At 34.6% G+C, this 21,053-nt stretch overlaps 3 protein-coding genes and 1 long non-coding RNA gene across 5 annotated transcripts; 3 read left to right on the top strand and 1 right to left on the bottom strand.

The window, feature by feature from the left end:
- Positions 1-1,694: 1,694 nt before the first annotated feature.
- On the top strand, positions 1,695-4,702 carry LOC123894972 (11-oxo-beta-amyrin 30-oxidase-like). The gene is made up of 5 exons (XM_045945141.1): positions 1,695-2,140; positions 2,676-2,893; positions 2,990-3,231; positions 3,400-3,787; positions 4,172-4,702. Exons 1-5 carry the CDS (start codon positions 1,840-1,842, stop codon positions 4,595-4,597), a joined length of 1,575 nt encoding a protein of 524 aa, XP_045801097.1. The 5' UTR covers positions 1,695-1,839; the 3' UTR covers positions 4,598-4,702.
- Positions 4,703-6,567: 1,865 nt separating this feature from the next.
- LOC123894971 lies at positions 6,568-7,098 on the bottom strand. The gene is made up of 2 exons (XR_006804032.1): positions 6,987-7,098; positions 6,568-6,884 (listed from the first exon to the last, which is right to left on the bottom strand). It is a non-coding gene; the product is annotated as an uncharacterized LOC123894971 (long non-coding RNA).
- A 3,511-nt stretch (positions 7,099-10,609) lies between these two features.
- On the top strand, positions 10,610-12,613 carry LOC123894970 (FBD-associated F-box protein At5g27750-like). The gene is made up of 3 exons (XM_045945140.1): positions 10,610-11,718; positions 11,873-12,007; positions 12,100-12,613. The coding sequence occupies exons 1-3, from the start codon at positions 10,834-10,836 to the stop codon at positions 12,370-12,372; spliced, it is 1,293 nt and encodes a 430-aa protein (XP_045801096.1). The 5' UTR covers positions 10,610-10,833; the 3' UTR covers positions 12,373-12,613.
- A 5,333-nt stretch (positions 12,614-17,946) lies between these two features.
- LOC123894966 lies at positions 17,947-20,754 on the top strand. Of its 2 annotated transcripts, none has more exons than XM_045945138.1 (4): positions 17,947-18,115; positions 18,587-19,560; positions 20,071-20,205; positions 20,308-20,754. In XM_045945138.1, exons 2-4 carry the CDS (start codon positions 19,060-19,062, stop codon positions 20,488-20,490), a joined length of 819 nt encoding a protein of 272 aa, XP_045801094.1. In that variant the 5' UTR covers positions 17,947-18,115; positions 18,587-19,059; the 3' UTR covers positions 20,491-20,754. The 2 variants fall into 2 exon arrangements, with proteins under 2 accessions (XP_045801094.1, XP_045801095.1); XM_045945139.1 differs by having other exon boundaries at positions 17,963-18,115; positions 18,601-19,560.
- The last annotated feature ends 299 nt before the right edge of the window (positions 20,755-21,053 follow it).

Genomic DNA, 21,053 nt, shown 5'->3' with positions numbered 1-21,053 from the left:
AAGCTTGTAAATCAAAAGCTTGGATTCAAGCTATGAATACTGAACTTGAGGCCTTGGCTCGTACTGGTACTTGGAAGATTGTGGACTTACCACCCAACATTAAACCTATTGGTAGTAAATGGTTTTATAAAATTAAGCATAAACCTGATGGTACTATTGAAAGATATAAGGCCAGGTTGGTTGCTAAAGGTTATAACCAGGTAGAAGGCCTTGATTTCTTTGACACATTTTCACATGTTGCCAAGCTAACTACAGTCAGAATGCTACTTGCCATTGCATCAATTAAAGGGTGGTTTCTGCATCAATTAGATGTAAATAATGTCTTCTTACATGGAGATTTGCAAGAAAATGTTTATATGAAGATTCCAGATGGAGTTCAATGTACCAAGCCTAATCAAGTTTGTAAGCTTCTCAAAAGTTTGTATGGTCTGAAACAAGCTAGCAGGAAATGGAATGAGAAGCTCACCTCCTTGTTAGTCAGGAAAGGATATACACAGTCAACATCTGATTACTCCCTTTTTACACTCAGTCAACAAGATCATTTTACTGCATTGCTCATTTATGTTGATGATGTGATACTAGCTGGTACTAATATGCAAGAAATTGATAGAATCAAAGTTATTCTAGATCACAACTTCAAAATCAAAGATTTAGGTGTTGTGAAATATTTTCTTGGATTAGAAGTTGCACATTCAAAAGAAGGCATTAGTATCTCACAGAGGAAATATTGCTTAGACCTACTTAATGATTCAGGCTTACTTGGATCCAAACCAGCTTCTACACCTTTGGATCCCTCTATCAAGCTTCATCAAGACAATGGTAAACCATTTGAAGACATCAGCTTGTATAGAAGACTTGTAGGTAAACTGTTATATCTCACTAATACTAGACCTGATATAACCTATGCAACTCAGCAATTGAGTCAATTTCTGCATAATCCTACTGTGACACATTTTAAGGCAGCTTGTAGAGTCATCAGATACCTCAAACATAACCCTGGTATAGGTCTTGTATTTCACAGAAATGCAGATCTACAATTGATTGGTTACTCAGATGCAGACTGGGCAGGATGTATAGACACTAGAAAATCAACTACTGGATATTGTTTCTTCTTAGGCACATCATTAATATCATGGAAAGCAAAGAAACAGACTACCATATCCAAATCATCCTCTGAAGCAGAATATAGAGCATTATCTTCAGCAACATGTGAACTGACTTGGCTCTTATACTTGTTAAAGGATCTACACATTGAGATTTCTAAGCAGCCAGTGATATTTTGTGACAATCAAAGTGCCTTGCACATAGCTTCCAATCCAGTCTTTCATGAAAGGACTAAACATATTGAAATAGATTGTCATATTGTAAGAGAAAAGGTACAAGAAGGGTTAATGAGGCTACTACCCATTTCAACACAGGATCAACTAGCATATTTTCTAACAAAGGCACTACCCACTGCAAAGTTCAATAATTTCATATCCAAGCTTGGATTGCTTGATATATACCAAGCATCAGCTTGTGGGAGGCTGTTAAGTAATAATTATGATGCACATAATGCAAGCTAACACAAGATGTAAATGAAGAGATTGTAACTAACTTGTAGAACAAGTTATTGTATAGCTAGAGTAGCTTAGCTTAGCATAGATCCTAGTTCATGTATATATAGATCATTAGATGCACATTGTATTCATTCAATTCAATAATGAAAGCAATTTTACTTTCAATTCAGTCTTTCTTTTAGATTCTAACATGTAGCCTGGCACTTTCGCACAACATTTAAAACCTTCTATATATCACAACAAATACACAATTCAATTACAGCTTACAAGACCAAAAAAAATGGAGGAATTTATGTTTCCAACAGCAACAACAATAATCATCTGTCTTTTGACAGTTATACTTGCTGTGATTCCATGGCATCTGTTGAACAAGTTATGGTTGAAACCAAAGAGGTTTGAAAAACTTCTCATAGCTCAAGGTCTTCAAGGTGACCCATATAAACTTTCACTATTAATGGATAACTCAAAGCAAATTTATATGATGAAGTTGCAACAAGAAGCTAAATCTAAATCCATTGGTCTTTCCAAAGAATCTGCACCATCTATTTTTTCACCTCTTCATCAAACTGTTCACAAATATGGTATCAGACACTTCTCTCTCTTTCTATTTTGTTCTTAGACTAATATAAATGTTTCACAACTTATACTTCACTTACTCATCTGTTCACATATTGATTTAGTAATATACTAATCAATGATAAATTTGATGCAAAGATTGAAATGATCTAATGGTTGAGTTTGTGAATGGATTCTACACGTAATAGTTTCAATTTGCATATGTGGCCAGACACGTGGACACTTTGACACTGACACGTGTATAGTTCAAACGGTGTTAGTGACAAAACTAATTAACGGAAATGACTCAATTGATACCTAATGGAAACGTAAGAGACCAAATTGATACTTTTTAAACGCAATGAACCAAATTGAAACCTAAAATAAACGTAAGAGACCAAATGTTTAATTAAGTATAAAAAAAACTAGTGTCATAGAGTCACTAGTTAGCAGTTTTCATATACTACCTTCGTCCCAAGAGTTAGGCACAGATGCATAAAGTTAAATTCTGTAATCAAGCATTGTATCCTTGTTTGTTGTGCTAACATAAAGGATATGCAGGAAGAAATTCCTTTTTATGGGCAGGTACAACACCAACTGTTATCATCACAGACCCTGAGCATATTAAGCAAGTCTTTAACAAGATTGAGGACTTCCCCAAACCAAAGCTAACATCCCTTGTTAAGTATTTGACCAATGGTCTTGGAACTTATGAGGGTGAGAAATGGGCTAAACATCGAAAGATCGTCAATCCTGCATTTCACATAGAAAAATTGAAAGTAAGGTTAATTAATGATTTAAATTTAGGTTGATTGAAAGTAATATATTCCTGCAATTTTGTAAATTAAATTTCTAATTTTCTTTTTATATTGTAGGGTATGCTGCCTGCATTTTTTCACAGTTGCAATGAAATGATAAGCAAATGGAAGGGATTGTTGTCACCAGATGGAACATGTGAGATTGATGTTTGGCCTTTCCTTCAGAATCTTACATGTGATGCAATTTCTAGAACAGCATTTGGAAGCAGCTATGAAGAAGGCACAAAAATATTTGAACTTCTGAAAAAGCAAGGAAATCTGGTGATGACAGCAGGACACACGAACATTCCATTATGGCGGTAAGACTGCAATAATATGATTTTGGAAGGGTACCACTCATGTTAAACGACTATGGTTGAGTTAGACCTAATCCAAAATACTATTAATTAAAATGAACCATGTTCAGTTTATCATTAATCAAATGCATTCCATCACAATTAACATCACTAGATAAATGTTTTTTCTAGACTTCTACCAACAACTGCCAAGATGAAGATGAAAGAAATTGAAAGAGAAATCTATGATTCACTCGAGGGAATCACTACAAAACGAGAAAATGCATTGAAGAATGGTGAAACCACCAATGACGATTTATTAGGCATACTTTTGCAATCAAATCTTGCCGAAAAACAAGGAAATGGAAATAGTAGGAGTATTGGAATGACCACACAAGAAGTGATGGATGAATGCAAATTGTTTTATCTGGCGGGGCAAGAGACCACCTCAAGTTTGCTGGTTTGGACAATGGTGTTATTAGGCAGGTATCCTGAATGGCAAGCACGCGCAAGGCAGGAAGTTTTGCAAGTTTTTGGGAACCAAAATCCAAACTTTGAAGGATTAAGTCAACTTAAAATTGTATGTACTCATTATTCTCATGTCCAAATTTCAAATGATCTTATTATATGAATTTTTATATCTACCTCTTTTTATGGATACGAAAGGGTGAATCATAATTGGTAACCAAAGCGGGTTGTAGGTCGACGTGATGATGCCGCAATAGGTCAGCAGTGATCAAATGTGTGCAGGTTTACTCTCAAATTTGAGGTTTCTGGGTATAACCTTGTGAAAAATAATTTCGGGAGATCATATCAATCGACAAGAGATAGATACATATAACCCTTAACAATGTCACCTGAAAATTTGATTTTAAAGGCCATTTTTATCACACATTTTCATTTTGATGATTATTATTACATAGTTCTTTTTGGTTCAAACTGATAATTATTTTTGTTTCCTTAGGTAACCATGATTTTGTATGAGGTACTAAGGTTATATCCGCCTGTACTTTACGTCAACCGAGCTCTTCGAAAGGATTTGAAAGTTGGAAACCTTTTGCTACCCTCTGGAACACAAGTTTCCCTACCAATAATTTTGATTCACCAAGATAATGATATATGGGGTGATGATGCAAAGGAGTTCAAACCTGAAAGGTTTGCTGAAGGAATTGCAAAGGCAACAAAAGGCCAAGTTTGTTATTTCCCTTTTGGATGGGGTCCTAGAATTTGTGTTGGACAAAACTTTGCCTTATTAGAAGCAAAGATAGCGATATCATTGTTGCTGAAGAATTTCTCATTTGAGCTTTCTCCTAATTATGCACATGTTCCTAGCATGATGCTTACTTTGAAGCCAAAAAATGGGGCAAACGTCATTTTGCATAAATTGTAATTTCAATTATATCTAGCATATGGACTTTGTTTGAATATATATTGTATATGTTGTGTCAGCATTTGCAGCACCTTAACAATTTTTATGTATTGTTCTCCTTTGAATTGCCTCGTATATGCAACATAACTTTGGTATTAAGTATTAACCTTCTTGTGTTCTTTGTTTCTTCTTTTTCTTGATCAAGTTATTTTGCTTTGCCTATTTAAAATTGGCTTAATTCCACTTATGGCTCTTTAACTATCACGATTTGACGATTTTAATCCACTACTGTGTAAAGGAAATGGATTTAACGCAGGTACTGCTAATGGCTGTCCGATCAACAGTAAACGGTTGAGAGATTAAAACAGTGAAAAAATAATCAACTAAAAATGGATTAATCAGAACTGTTTGAACATGAACAAACTGAATTGGCTGTGCAGGTATGAGACTTTATGGTTTAATGAAGGCTTATAAGAGTTGATTTGGACTACTTATATCAACAAGATGCATCTTCTCTTTTGGTAGCAAATTTCATAAGATCTCCACAATTAAGCGTGTTTGACTTGGAGCACTCTTTGGATGAGTGACGTTCTAGGAAGTTCACATAAAGTGTCCATGTGAGGACAAAGAAAACTGAAAAGACTTGTGCTGGTTTTATGGGGACGTTCTGTTGTGGCAAGTGTGAGGTGAGTTAAGTCTCACATTGCTTAGGAAAATTGAGGTTGAATACTTTATAAGTGAGAGGACCCATAAACTTAATGCCTTAAGGTTTTGGGCAAAAGTGTGGTGTCCAACTCACTTGTATAGTTGTTTTGAGCCCGATGTGGATGATCCAATTGGCTGCCCCCCATGAGCCAACACATTCAGTGATGTTCAAATGGGATGAACCAGTCTTATCCCTATGCGATGAGGTTCTGGGATGAACCAGGCGGAAGTTGGTGGTCATGTGACGCCTATTACAAGCAGAAACAGGTGGTCATGTATAGACAATGAGCGACTCCAGGCAGTTCCCAGTTAAAAAGAGAGCACATGAACGAATCAAATTAACATCGAAATGAGAGGGATACTAAGGCCGTTCGTTTTTCTTTTTTTGTAGCACATTTCATAAGAAGTCCACAAATTAGTCAATACTCTCTGCAACAACATGTATGTATCTTGATTTCAACATGTTGTTTTATTGAGTTTTTTCCTTGTAAATGTCAAATATTGACCTAATCGCAGAGTTTAATTCTGTTTTTGATTAAAATGGATGTAAAATTATTAGAAAAAAAAATGCAAAAGTGAAAAGAACAAAAGAAGGTAAATGAAAAATAAAATTAAGAAAAGATGATGTGCAACCACTTAACTTTTACTAAAGGAAAGTGAATTCTTTTTATATCTTTAACCACAATTTTATTACTTTATCTCAAATTTGTTTATAGGAAACATTTTCAACCGTTGTCCGTTGTCCGTTGTCTAAAATGAATAGACACCGGTTTTTAAACGGCAGGGTTCATTAATTGTGGCTTAAAAAAATGTTTTATACGTCTGTGCTTCTTCAGCCGGAGCTTAAAATGATTAGGCAACTTTTTTTTTTTACAATAGGCAACACTTTTTTGTAGGAGATCGCACAAAATGCAAACATCTAGCTATGTGCTATAAAATCAGTGCCTATTACCCTTTTTGGCAACGATGAATCAAGTAATCTAAAAAGACTAAAAATGATATTTTACATCGGTTTCTTTTATCAAAATCAGCAGATATAAAAACAAAAGCATTATAAGTGGTGGATTTGAAACCATATCTTAAAAGGGGGTCACATATATTATGCAGAAACATCTTAAGACATGTGCCAAACCGGCATTAAAGGCCCTATAATCGGCTTAAAATGTTTTCTCTAAACAAATTTGGTCTTTATTTATCGAAACACTTATATGGTAGAATAGTGTTGTTCTCTCGATCATCTTTTTTTGTGAATTATGTATCATCGATCTAAACAAAATAAAGTGACATGAATTCAAATTTGAATGTAAATGTAATAGTAAGAGTTACAACATTATGATATCTAAAATAAACTTATGTATTGGGCTCATAGCCCTCTTTGTAAACAAAAAAAAAAATTATATATAAGATTATAATTATTATATAATTTTACCAAAAAAGAAAAGAAAAGAATTATTATATAATTATGTTTGAACTTAATAGTAACCGTTACTCATGCCACAGATACACCGCTCACCAACACACTTTGGAATCAAACGAGGAAAGTGACATAAGAAATTTTCAGTATCAAGACAATCATAATCTATAGTACACTCCAAAGCGAATCCTGCGTAAAATAATTAAGTGGATATGAGTGTTAGGGATGGAAATTATTTTTATGCGACATGGTCTAGAATAAAATTTTATAAGGGTGAAGAAAATGGCTTACCGGCATTGACGTAAATTACAACAAGAAATAAGGAAATAAAGACGATCGTAATAATATAAACAAATTTGAAAATTTTAGGCATAATTTTTCTTTACATATAACAAATATAAATTTGTCTATCAGTATTTATAATGGATTTGTAAGGAGCTAAGAAAACCTTCGAAAAATTAGTGTCATTATTAAAATTATTTTACATACACACAATGGGGTGTGTTTGTTTTGTCCCTTTAGCTCACTCAATTGAATAATTTTTGCCACCGAACTTTGGCTTAGGTGTTGAATCAAAATTATTCATCTAATCATCCATCTTTATCACGAATGATATGGAATCATATTTTATGGGAAGGTGACTTCAACAATTAAAAAAACAACATGCAAAAATAACTTCAATGGTTTCGCCATATTCTATTTTGATTCCTTCGACTCATGTGGAGCATTCACATGAGATAATATGCTAGGGAATCTATGACTCTTTAAATTTGTTGCTTTAAGTTCTTCAAATTTATCATAGTATATCATATTCTCTGCTAGAATGATATGGGTGATCTTGCTTTTTTATTTGGGGTGCGTGATGGATCTGGATTGTATGGAGTCGAAAGTGCATGTAGTCATGCAGTTAAGGTAGATTTGGTCGTCCGATATTGAACGGTTCAGATTTAAAAAAGTTATACACTTTGATTACATCTTCTTTTAATCTGAAACATCTGATCATGATCGAACAGCCATATCTGTTATGACTGGATAACTGCATGCAATTTTGACTGCAGACAATTCGGATCCGTGCGTGATGCTTTCTTATTTAAGGTGTGTGATTCGCTAAAAAAATAAAAGAATACAAATAATTTTTTTTAATTATATTAATATTATATCATCTTGTAATCATGCTTTCTTTCATTTCTTTGATTGTAATGTCTTTTTATACTATGTGTAACTAAACTACCATGATTGGTCCTTAGGGATTCTGATTATTATTTCTCTTGAACCATGTGATTATCATATGTTATGATCAATGAATTACGAAGTTAGTTTCTTCAATTTTTCTTTGTGATTAATGTTTTACATGACTTGATCAATTGTGTGATGATTTCAATTATTTGTTTTACTATGACGATAGGAATGAATGATCGATCTAGGAATGATTGATCAATTAACTTTCACTTAAGACATTTTGGATTGTTAATTGAGATTAAAAGATTAAAGTTTGTAAACTTCAATTGATCATAGATTACCTAAGACATTAGGAATCGATGATCAAGGGAGAGGATTATGTTACCAAGACATTGGGCATAATCATTTTTTATTTAATCTAATAATGAAATTAAATTGAGTAATGTTGGGTTTTTGTATGTTGGCTACATTTTGCAAAAACATCTTTTAGTCAAGTGTTGAGACATATGTGCGTACACCAAGTGTTGAGACAGATGTAACAACACTTGTATGTCTGATTGTTCGCGCCAGCTAACGTTTTTATTTTCTACTCAATCTTTCGAAGATTTGATTGAAGAATTGTTTCGTGGTTTCTTACTCAACAAGGCGCACGTGATCAATGTGTTTCAGAAGGCAGCTGAACCCTAGTTCTATTTTCTAAAGGAATAAAATAACTTTTAGAAAATATAATATTTGTTTCAAAAATATATCTTGTGAAGATTGCTACAGAAAATATAAAAGATTTATTTCAAATAAATCTTTGTGCTTCAAGAAGATTAGAAGATTTAATTTTAAAATATATTTAACAAATATATTTATGGGAGGAATATTTGATGCAAAGAAAGATTTGGTAAAAATATATATTTTGCATCTAGAAGATTTCTTGGAGCTGGATCATTGTGAAAAGCCCACGAGGCTCTGCTATTTAAAGGGTGCTGCTAACCCTGTTTTATTTACCGAAACTTGAAGCAAAAATAGAATATCAAAGATGTAGTCTTTTAGGGTTTCGTGTCTTTAAGCCACTCTCTAGGAGAGTTGGTGTAAAGTGAACCACTCGGGTTGTGAGATGGTCACTCAGAAACCTGTAGGTAATGAGTTGAGTATTGTACTTGGAGGAAGCTTTTAAGCAACTCCAATTTGTGAACTTAGTCGTTGGCTAGGTGTTAATGTCATTGAAGTGTGTCTTCATCTTTGTCAAGGAGAGTGTCTCCATTATGTTGTTATTGAAATCCTTACTGGTCGTAAGGTTGAGGGGAGTGAGACGGGGTCTCATATCTAGGAGTTCCTAGGTAGAAGTGTCATTGGGTAGGGATTAAGTAAGGAGTTGTAAACGGGGGAGTTTAGCTCTGAATTAATACTGCTGATAGTGAATTTTCTCCTGGATTGGTATCCCCCAGATTAGGCTGTTAGGCTGAATTGGGTTAACAATTATGTGTGTTATTTATGCTTTTCAGTATCTGTTTTTAATGCTCTGCTTTATTGTTCTCTCTGTTAAGACAAGTGTCTGAACATCGTGGACAACACTTGTCTACTGTGTACCAGAATTTCAAGTAATTTGTAATCATACATGAAATTACCAAGAGAAATAATAATTAGATGAACCAAAAGGATCAATCACCTTTCTTCTATTGATTTTAATCTTAAGTTATTTCCAATCTTTATGATCGAAATTTGAAACAAACAAATTCCCCCCCCCCCCCCCCCCCCCCCTTTTTACATTTAAATTTATGTGTTTAAGTATGTATTCAATTTGTGTTTGAATCACAACAATCCCTGAGGATCGATAATTTTTACTACTTACGATAATTTTGTGCACTTGCAAAATATTCATCAATACCAATTGTCAGAAAATTTAATATCATGATCAACTTTTTTCTTCTTATTTTATTTGAACTTGTGAATTTTTTAATTTTTCCTTGTGAATATGAAGAAAGGTTCGAAATTTTCTAGTCACACCCTAAAAAAAATAGTTACACCAAATTTTCATTAAAATTTAATTATAATATCAAAATTGCCTTCTTTATATAAATTTTTAAACCTCATTTTTCTTTCTTTTTTTTATATTCATGCTTCAGCTTCTCTCTCTTTCGTAAACCTTACTTGCAGAGGGTGTTTGGGAGGTGCGGTCGGACAGGGTACCAGAATAAGCATAAACTCCAAAAAGAAAAGGTTTACACTAACATACAATACAAAAGAGGATAGATTGCCCACATATGACATGCGTCGTTAATTAAAAAAATATATAATTACTTCGTAACATGTTATAATTAAAAAAACGGGGCATCAAGTTCATAATAAGAGCATGACGCCCAAAATCTTAGGGACGACCCGCTTACTTGAACTGGTTGTTCAAAAATGGGTTGCGCTGAGTAGGTCGATTCTGAACAGCGACGTCTGAGCTGATGGTAGAGTGTTGATGATGGAGATGAGAGCTTGACAATTCCGGCCTTTATGTTGCAGGACGAGTACATGTAGTCATGTTAGCACTCTAATGCTCAAGTAGTATTTGAAAGCGGTTTTAAGAGTGTAAACGGATGGCCAGAATGTCATATCAGGATTGGTGTATGAGTGGTTATTTTGGTCAATTTGAGGTGTAGCCATTTATTATTAGAGAAAATCGAAAGGTTTTTATAAAAAAAAACAAGAATAAGAAAGGTATGAGAGATGTTAGCAGCTACCTAGCTTACAAGTTACAACTACTCTATGTCATAGATAAACTCATCATAGGTTAGCCTAGGGCAATCTGGCACGCTACCTTACACCACCTCCTCCGCTTCCACTTTGATTAAACTCTGCCTTATTATAAAGCCAAACATGAGTAACAGGGCAATGGGGAAGTGCAGAGCAATGGAGAAATTAGAAATCTGAAAGAAAATGAAACGACTTTGATCATCATCGATCTTCTTTCTTGTTGCAACACATGGAGTCTGTTGGTTCAACTGATAAGAAGCAAAAGGCAAAAGAAGATATAATCAGCAAGCTACCTGATTCACTTATAAGTCACATTCTCTCTTTTCTCCCAACAAAAGACGCTGTTCGTACAAGTGTATTATCTACAAGATGGATAGATTGCTGGAAATTAATCACAAAGATGAATTTTAATGATAGCGTGTTTTACTCTCCGAAGAAGAAGAAATCTGGCGGAAAACAGTACTTTATAAACTTTGTTAATAGAGTACTTCATCTTTCTAAAACATACCGTATGGAAAGTGTTTCTCTTGTCATAACTAAGCAATATGATGTATCCCTTCTACATACATGGATCTCTTGCATCTTGAACAAAGATGTAAAAAAGCTTTCCATCAGTTCGAATTTAGAACTTTCCTTTTCAGCTCTTATGTCTCGCACTCTTTTCAATAACTCTACTGATTTAGAAGAATTGGTGCTCGAGATGTGTGATTGTGCTATCAAAGTCCCTTCCAACTGTACTTCTGGTTATTTTATTTTTGGAAGCCTAAAAGTTCTCAAGTTGTATGGAATTATATTTACAATTGACAAATCCCAAGGTATTATTTTTTCTGTATTGAAGAAGTTTGAGACAAAAAACTGCTCTTGGTTAAGTGCACATGATGTCACTCTAAAAATAGATGCACCTCTACTTGAAAGTGTTTACATAGAACAAGGCCATGAGTCAGTAACTCGTGAGCTACGTCGCTGCACAATCAAATTTTCTGCTCCATGTATGAAAGAATTCACTTGCTTCATTTTGCGGGGTAGGAGTATTGTTCAAGAAACTGTATCATGTCTTTGTCTCCTTCTCAAACAATTTAGTCAAGTGAAGTGTATCAAATTTCAGGGATCGGAGGTATGATCATATCATTTAACTTTCTTAACCTTGTACTGAATATGTTGGTGACAAGCATTGAATATATAACTCTTAATGAGATAAGATCATATTGTTAACCATGAGCATCAATTAAAAACTTGGTAATCATATATACTTAATCTTTATCATCCAGGTTCTTACACAACCAAATGTGGCTGTTCTGCCTAAATTTGCAATGTTGAGCCATTTGGAACTTGAGTTTGTTAGTGGTGAAGTTTTGTTGGGCTTACTTCAAAAGTCCCCGGTTCTCAATACTCTAATTTTCAAGGTCTGCAATTAGCATTAATTTATTTTACTTTAATATTCATATATCCTCTCATCATGGTCTTTCTTTAATTATTCATGATCACTATTCATCAGGGAATATCAAAATTTGACCAAGAGCTTCTGAATTCTGCTGTTGTGCCGGGTTGTTTGGCATCAACTCTCCAGGTTGTGAAATTTGGAAATGTCCATGGATTGGAGCATGAACTTTTTCTGGCTAAATTTTTTATGGAAAATGGTATGGTGCTTGAGAGGATGAGTTTCTCTGCTGTAAGGTGGTGTGACGAAGAGTTGATTGAAGAATTTAAGGAGAAGTTGTACTCGTTTAAGAAAGGAGTCTCTTTTGCTATACTTGAATTTCGTTATTAGGTTGCAAAAGCAAGTTGTACATGTTTCTTCTGGACGATGTGTCTTTTGATTACAATCTATGATCATAGATAGGTTGTAATTTTGTACTGGAAGTAATTATATGCACAAAGGGTGCCTTTATTTTTGGCCAAAAGATAAGTTTGTAAATTAATAGCAAGTATGTAACTAGTGGTGCTATGCTATGTACTGCGATATTAATGTATATGTTTACCCAAAAATTGCTTATTTTACCCTATTACATGTTTACCCAAAAATATGTGGCTAAATTGGACGATTAGTCCTTAACTTATATATTGGTCTCATATTAGTTCATTAACTAATTAACGTTACAAATTAATATCAAAATTTGACCAAGAGCTTCTAAATTATTTCTGCTGTTGTGCCCAATTGTTTGGCATCCACTCTCAAAGTTGTGAAATTTGGATATGTACATGGATACATGAGCTTTTTTTAGCTAAATATTTCATGGAAAATGGTATTGTTCTTGAGAGAATAATTTTCTACCTTGCTAATCCATGGCAGAGTGAATCTAAGGTCATTGAAGAATTCAAGAAGTTGTACTCATTTAAGAATGGAGATCTCTTTTGCCATACTTGAATTATAATTTTCACATTATTATTATTATTATTATTATTATTATTATTATTATTATTATTGATGACCTATTCGCAAGTGTACAAATTGCCACGTAGTAATAAAAATGAGTTGTCGATCCACAGGGATTGCGCGACTAAACAAGTATAATAGTGTCTATAAACATCATGCAATAAGAAAACATAAATTGGGGGTTCGTTTGAGTAATTGGACGGTAAGGAAAACGTGCTATTCAATAAGTGGAAAAGCGATGTAGAATCATCGGAATCACCTAGTCTATAGCTTAATCTCATGCAATCTACCGGATCATATGAATTCACTCAAGTATTTACAACTGGATCAACAATATGGTGAATCGCAATCTCTTGTCAAAATCCACTCTATTCGTTGTCGATACTCCTCCGATCTCTCGGATGTAAGCTACCTACAACGAATGATTTGAAAGTGCGTTGATCGTTCGCTACACTCTATGTTTCAATCTCTTGACCGGAAACACTCGAGTGCTTAATGCAATTCAGTTCAGAAATTAAATCAATATTCTCATACGTGACTCAAATCTAAATCCATTACAACACTAATGAAGGATCATAAGGCATTAAGTTCAGATTTGCATTAAGTAAACACTATTACAAGAGTAAATTCATACAATTCAGCAGATTACAATCAATAAATCTACATCCTAAGCTATCCTAGATCCTACCTCCACAAGAAGTCTAGCTCCTCATGTTGCTTCGTTCGCCTCCTAGCTTCAACATCATGGCTTGAGAATCCATGCTGCTGAGGTGCTTGAAGCTATCCAATGAAAATCAGGATCCAACTGGTGTGAACTCTCAGAAAATCAGAATGTAGATGAACAGTAGCAGAATTTCGAACCCCTGGACCAGAAAATGAGTTTTCAATATATAGTAAACGCAACCACGCCGCGCGCCAGATCTACCACGCCGCGCGTGGTTGCAATATTCCTCCTACGCCGCGCGTCTAACTGCCCCCACGTTGCGCGTGATCACATCTGAAGGCTCTGATCTTCAACTCTGAGTCAATGGCGCCGCGCGTGATGCTTCCCACGCCCCCGGCGTAGTTCAAGTTCTTCATCACGCCGCGCGTGCTCATTCTTCACGTCGGGCGTAGTTATAATGGTGAAAAACCCCTCTCTAGTCAGTGAATTACGCCGCGCGTGGTCAGGTCCCCACGTCGGGCGTAATTGTTGTAAAAATAGGCTTCTCTGGTGCAGACTGCTACGCTGCGCGTGGTCCATCACCCCCCAGCGTAGTGGAACTCTATATTTTCCTGCACATTTTCCTGCTTTCTTGCAGAACAAGTAACCTTGCTTCCGAGTAGATTTCTCTTGAATTTATTGCTTAAAACTAACTAAAATGCATCTAATGTTGCTCAAATAGGCATGGATTAAAGAGTGTGACCATCCGTCATCAATTATTATTATTAGATTGTAGAAGCAAGTGGAGTTTTTTTTTTTTTTTCAATATCCCTGTTGCAACAAAAAAAAAACCAAAATGCCCACTTGTTAGAATTTTTTTTTTGAGCTAGCTAGCTGGTCTTGTGCATTTTTAAATAAATAAATCACAAATATAAAATATTTAAAAAAATTACAAAATAATGACTACTTTCTTATTCTTCGTCGTATTTAGAGCTGTCAAAACGGGCGGCCCGGCCAATTTCGGGCCGGCCCGGTCGGGCTTCGGGCTTCGTCGGGCCGGGCTAAAAAGCCCGGATAAAAAACGGGCTACCAAAATTAGTGTCCGAGCCCGGCCCGGTACGGGTAGTCGGGCTTTTCGGGCGGCCCGGTTTATCTTTTTTTTTTTTACTTTTAGTGCTCAAACTCAACTATATAAATAGCATTAATAATTCTCGCGCGTCCTATTTTTTACTCATCCGCTATAAATATTATATAATTGGCGCGCGCCGTATTTTTACTCATCCCCTATCTACGAGTTTCTCGCGCGCCATATTTTTACTCATCCACTACCTACGAGTTTCTCACGCCCTATTTTTACGCATCCGCTACTTACGAGTTTCTCGCGCGTCATATTTTTACTCATCCGCTACCTAGGACTTTCTCGCGCGCCCTATTTTTACTCATCCGCTACTACGAGTTTCTCGCGCGCCCTATTTTTATTCATCCACTATGTACGAGTTTCTCGCACGCCCTATTTTTACTCATCCACTACCTACGAGTTTCTCGCGCCCTATTTTTACGCATTCGCTACTTACGAGTTTCTCGCGCGTCATATTTTTACTCATCCGCTACCTACGACTTTCTCGCGCGCCCTATTTTTACTCATCCGCTACTAGAGCTGTAAAAAGGGCCTTAAGGGGCCGGCCCTTTAAGGGGCGGACCCACTTATTCCTGATTATTAATTTTATTTAAATTTTAAACACAGTTTTTTTAGGGTGCCGATCGTGGACAGTGCTGATTGAAGAAAAAGAGAATAAGTTCACGACACTAGAAAAATTGTTTAAAATTTAAATAAAATTAATAATCAGGAATAAGTGGGTCCGCCCCTTAAAGGGCCGGCCCCTTAAGGCCCTTTTTACAGCTCTATCCGCTACGTACGAGTTTCTCGCGCGCCCTATTTTTATTCATCCCCTACGTACGAGTTTCTCACGCGTCCTATTTTTACTCATCCGCTACCTACGAGTTTCTTGGGTGCCCTATTTTTACTCCTGCTACTTAAGTAGCGGACGGTATTTTATAATTTATATTACAAACTAATTTCAAATCATCCGAAACAAATTATTTATATTTATATTTATATTTATATTTTATTTTATTTTTAATTTTAATTTTTTCGGGCTTGCGGGCCGCCCGCGGCCCATTCGGGCTAACCCATATTTTAATCGGGCTTTGTCGGGCCGGGCTAAAAAGCCCGGAAATAATTCGGGCTAAGATTTTCAAGGCCCGAGCCCGGGAAAAAATCGGGCTTGGCGGGCCGGCCCATTCGGGCTAGCCCATTTTGACAGCTCTAGTCGTATTCTTTAGTTTCTTGATTTTGAAAGTAATGTGCAGCTGGCCTATGACATGCTAGAGAATGAAGAACCTACCCACGAGCTTAAAACGTCTTCCACTTTTTGTGAGTCAAATTTGCGTTGCTTTGTTCTATTGGCGGTTGTTGTTGTTGTTGATGATATGATTGTGATTTAAACGTCTCCTTTTGGTCTTACGTATAAACAAAAATTTATTTTTTAGGCTTAGTCAATAAATAATTGATGTATTTAACCTATAATATAGACTAACTATATTAATTATAAAATTGCTTTATAAATTGATTTACTTGTATATGAAATCGGAGGGAGTACGTACCTTTATGGCACATTTTAGTATTAAAAAATTATTATGTGTATAATAATTATAAGGGTAAATAGCGTTTTATGCCCTGCAAAATAGGCCAGTTTTACATTACCCCTGCAAAAAAAAAATAGATTTATCCTCCTACAATATGAAGATTTCTTGTTTTTCCCCCTCAGAGTACAACAAGACAGCTGATGGGGATAAAATCTTGACATGGCACATATGTGGATTTTTTTTATTTTTTTATTTAATTTTTATGTCACATCAGTTAACACTTAAATAAAAAAAATAAAATAAAAGTAAAAACAACAACAACGTCATTGCTTATATAAAAAACAAAACAACAACATCATGATCTTCTTCGAACTATATATGATCATTTCAAACCAAAAATTACAACAAGAACACGAAATCTTCACACGAAGCTCTCTCTCTCTCTCTCTCTCTCTCCCCCCCCCCCCCTCCATGACAGGCGAAACTCCGCCACTACCGCTATCTTCACCATCGTCGCCGAGTTGAACAACAAGAACAACATCAAGAACAACGCATTACCCAAATTCCAAGATTTGAAAAACGCATTACCCAAAATCCATAAATAGTTTGTAAAACCACAGTTGAAAAACTCATAACTCCTTCAAATTTCTGCATCCATATTTGGCATCGGTATTTCTGCATCCATATATGGCACCGAAATACCTTCTAGACTCGATCTCAAAATGCGAAACCGACTTAACAAGTGTTTTTTTGTACTAGAGGTACCCTCTCTCTTCATTATATTTTTGTGGGACCTACTTATAAATGTAGAATTATTAATGAGATATAGGAGAGAGGATCCTCTCATGTTGAAAAATAACTGCAAGCTGTCCAGTCTACCATCCGACTATCATTATTGAATGGTGTTGATTAAACCGAAGGAAAATTTAACATGAGAGGATCTCCTCTCGAGATATAGAATTTAGTGTGACCTATTTAGAACTTTTTAAGAGGTGCTGAGTTGGAAAGATTGAATACTTATTAAGTAACATTATTAAAAAATAATAAATGACTGATATGTACACGTGAGACACAGTTAAGTACTCAAACTCGAGGAGCTCCATTGTGGATGCCCTTATAGCTTCCTTGTTTGTAGACAAAGGTAATTTGGAATTTCATTTCAAGACATAACTTGTATCCCTATATATAATTATCGAATTAATTATTATTATTATTATAATATAATAATTTATAATAATAAAAAATAATATCGGTGAGATATTTTTCAATTTTATTTTTGCAATTTCTGAATATATATATATATATATATATATATATATATATATATATATATATATATATATATATATATATATATATATATATATATGTTAATATATACTCCGTCCGGTTACATTTATAAAAAAAAAATCAAATTTTGGTCACTATTACAAGCGTAAAAGTGATATGTACTCATTTTTTAGATTTATTAAACAACCGATATATTTGGTCTATATTACGGTCCATATACATCAATTTTTCAATAAATTTAAAAAGTTAATTTTTTCTTATAATTAAGGATTAAGGAGTACTTCCCACCTACTTTTTCATTTTTTTTTCATTCTTCACCTCGATTTGTGTGCATGACTAGAATTTCAAGGGATTCTATACGGTTGTATACTTGAAAGTTTCTTTGAGTTGTTCCAATATCACACCTCTAAAATTTTACCTTATCAAATAGATGCATTGTTGGAGGAAACGCTTAGCCTAAGGGCAATCTTCCACTTTGATTAAACTCTGCCTTAACATAAAGACAAACAGGAGTAACAGGGCAATGGGGAAGTGCAGAGCAATGAAGAAACGACCAAGGTTAGTATCTATCACTTACTTTCCAATCTATCAAATTTGTTTATTTGAGTCGTTTGGGTCGAGATTCAGTCTTTATTTGATTCATTTCATACTTGATAGATGTCATGTCATTGTTAACACACACACAAGTACCAGTAATTTTCATCTTCAATCTAGGACTGTTTGTTTTATCTTTAAAAAATAAGTGATTTTTTTTTTTTTTGTATTTGTATTTTAAATTTCTTATGAGCTTATAGCTTATCAGTTTTTCTTCCAATTTTACCCTTGTCATCTTACTAAAAAAAAATTAAATATTAATTAAACATATATTTCGTTTATGTCATTTCATATGTACAAGGTAGTTGAACCACTAATTTTACCAAACAATACAAATTCAAAAAGTTAACTGTACAAATTTTTTGAAAGTGCATTAACATGCTATGTTATGTTATGTTATGCTATGCATATTAATATTTAATATTGAAAATGTAGAACAATAATTCCAGGAAGACTTGTTTTACAAATGGCGTCTGTTGGTTCAACTCATAAGAAGCAAAAGGCAAAAGTTGATATAATCAGCAAGCTACCTGATTCACTTATAAGTCACATTCTCTCTTTTCTCCCTACAGAAGATGCAGTTCGTACAAGCGTGTTATCGAAAAGATGGATAGATTGCTGGACATTAATCAACAAGGTGGACTTAGATGAATATCCCGAGAGGAATCAACAACACTTTATAAACTTTGTCTACAAGACACTTCTTCTTATTAAAAAAGTGGAAAGTTTCACTCTTTTCATCACTAACAAGTATGATGCAACTCTTGTTAATGCATGGATTTCTTGCATCCTGAATCGGAGACCAAAAAAAAATTGATATTGGTACAATTTATGAAATCCCCTTCTCTGCTCTCACATCTCACTCCCTTTTCAATGATACCTATAATTTAGAAGAATTGGTACTCAAGATGTGTGATTGTGATATCAAAGTTCCTCCCAGCCGGGTTGGTTATTTTATTTTTGGAAACCTAAAAGTCATCAAGCTGTGTGGAATTATATTCACCATTGAACAATCTTTAGTTATTCGTTTCTCAGTATTGAAAAACTTTGAAATGAAAAACTGCTCTTGGTTAAGTGCTCATGATGTAACTATTGAAGCGCCTCTACTTGAAAATGTTTTTATAGAACAAGACTGCGAGTCGGCAAATCGTGAGCCACGTAGCTGCAAAATCAAATTTACTGCTTCATGTATCAAGGAATTCACTTATTCCGGTTGTTGTGCAATACCACAACCCATTGTTCTGTCAAATTCATCTGCAGCTCGTAATGCTTCCGTTACCATCATTTTGGATAATGATTGGAGGGATTTTGAAGAAACAAATCGTCTAGTGTATCAAATTAATCTGCAGCTCGTAATCCTTCTCAAACAATTCAGTGAAGTGAAGTGTATCAAATTTGATGCATCGGAGGTAAAGATCATATCACTGGACTTGCTTTATTATGTAATCTTATACCGAATATGTTGGTGCCAAGCATTGGATATATACTCTATAATTAGATCAAATCGTTAACTATATATGAGCATCAATTGAGAAATTGCAATCAATTTATAGCCCCTACACATACCATTCATGTAATATTATATCATCAATAATGGAACACAAATTAATGTATTGATTTAATTTCTGAAGCTAAGATTTGTAGAGTGTTTTAGCATAAATTTTGTGGCTTTTTTGGCATAAACTATGTTTAAGCAACTCTGTTATTTTGACACAATATATTGACTCTGCATAGACACTGCATATACATGCGAGTTTTATTACATGGTGTTAACGCACTTCATGTATTTGAACATCGTTAACCATGTAACCAAAGATGATCAATACTACTTACAATGTCCTGTTAAAATAACATTTTTCATTCTCAAAATTGATGTTTATTTTTATTTCAAACATAAGTTTCCTTAATCTGTCATCCAGGTTCTTACACAACCAACTGTGGCTCTTCTATCTAAATTTGCAATGCTGACCCATTTGGATCTTGGCTCTGTTAGTGGTGAAGTTTTGTTTGGCTTACTTCAAAAGTCACCGGTTCTCAATACTCTAATTTTCGAGGTCTGCAATTAGCATTAATTTATTTTACTTTAATCTTCATATATCCTCTCATCATGGTCTTTTTTTCTTTTTTTTTTATTACTCATGATCACTATTCATCAGGGAATATCAAAATTCGACCAAGATCTTCTGAATTCTGCTGTTGTGCCGGATTGTTTGGCATCAACTCTCCAGGTTGTGGAATTTGGAATTGTCGAAGAATTAGAGCCTAATCTGTCTCTGGCTAAATTTTTTATGGAAAATGGTATGGTGCTTGAGAGGATGAGTTTCTCTGCTGTAGGTTGATGTGACGAAGAGTTGATTGAAGAATTTAAGGAGAAGTTGTACTCGTTTAAGGAAGCATGTGGTTCAAATATACAATGTTTCTTTTGATTACAGTATCAGATGTTAAAGTCCGTACTATGTTTCTTATCTGTGATTTTGTACCTGCATGTAATTATCTACAAATGGTGCCTTTTTTGGCAAAATATATGTTGGTAAACTAAAATTGGCTAAATATTTGATTTATGCTACGTTTTTGAGATAACCCTCGATCATATTTCTGATCTAATAGACGAGTTTGTGAAGTTTCTTTGACTTGTAGTCAGTGACGGATCCACCGCCCGGGCACTTGCCCAGACTCTAGTAAAAAAATGGGATTTTAGGGTTAGGTAGTTTAGGGCAAAACTGAGATTTTTTTTTGTTCAAAACTGAGTGTGCTGGTTGCATTTCATTCTATAAGAGTGCTTTCAATACAAATGTGAGCCCTATTGTAGAAACTACTTGGTTCAATAGCTGAAACTTTCGTTTTATTCCCATGAATATTTATTCACTTTTATCTTTTGCAAATTGTGTCAACTACTTGAATT

This window comes from Trifolium pratense, linkage group LG7 (assembly GCF_020283565.1).
Source record: "Trifolium pratense cultivar HEN17-A07 linkage group LG7, ARS_RC_1.1, whole genome shotgun sequence".
Classification (NCBI taxonomy): Eukaryota; Viridiplantae; Streptophyta; class Magnoliopsida; order Fabales; family Fabaceae; genus Trifolium; species Trifolium pratense.
Note: the sequence above shows the minus strand (reverse complement) of the source record. Positions and strands in the feature narration are given on the sequence as shown.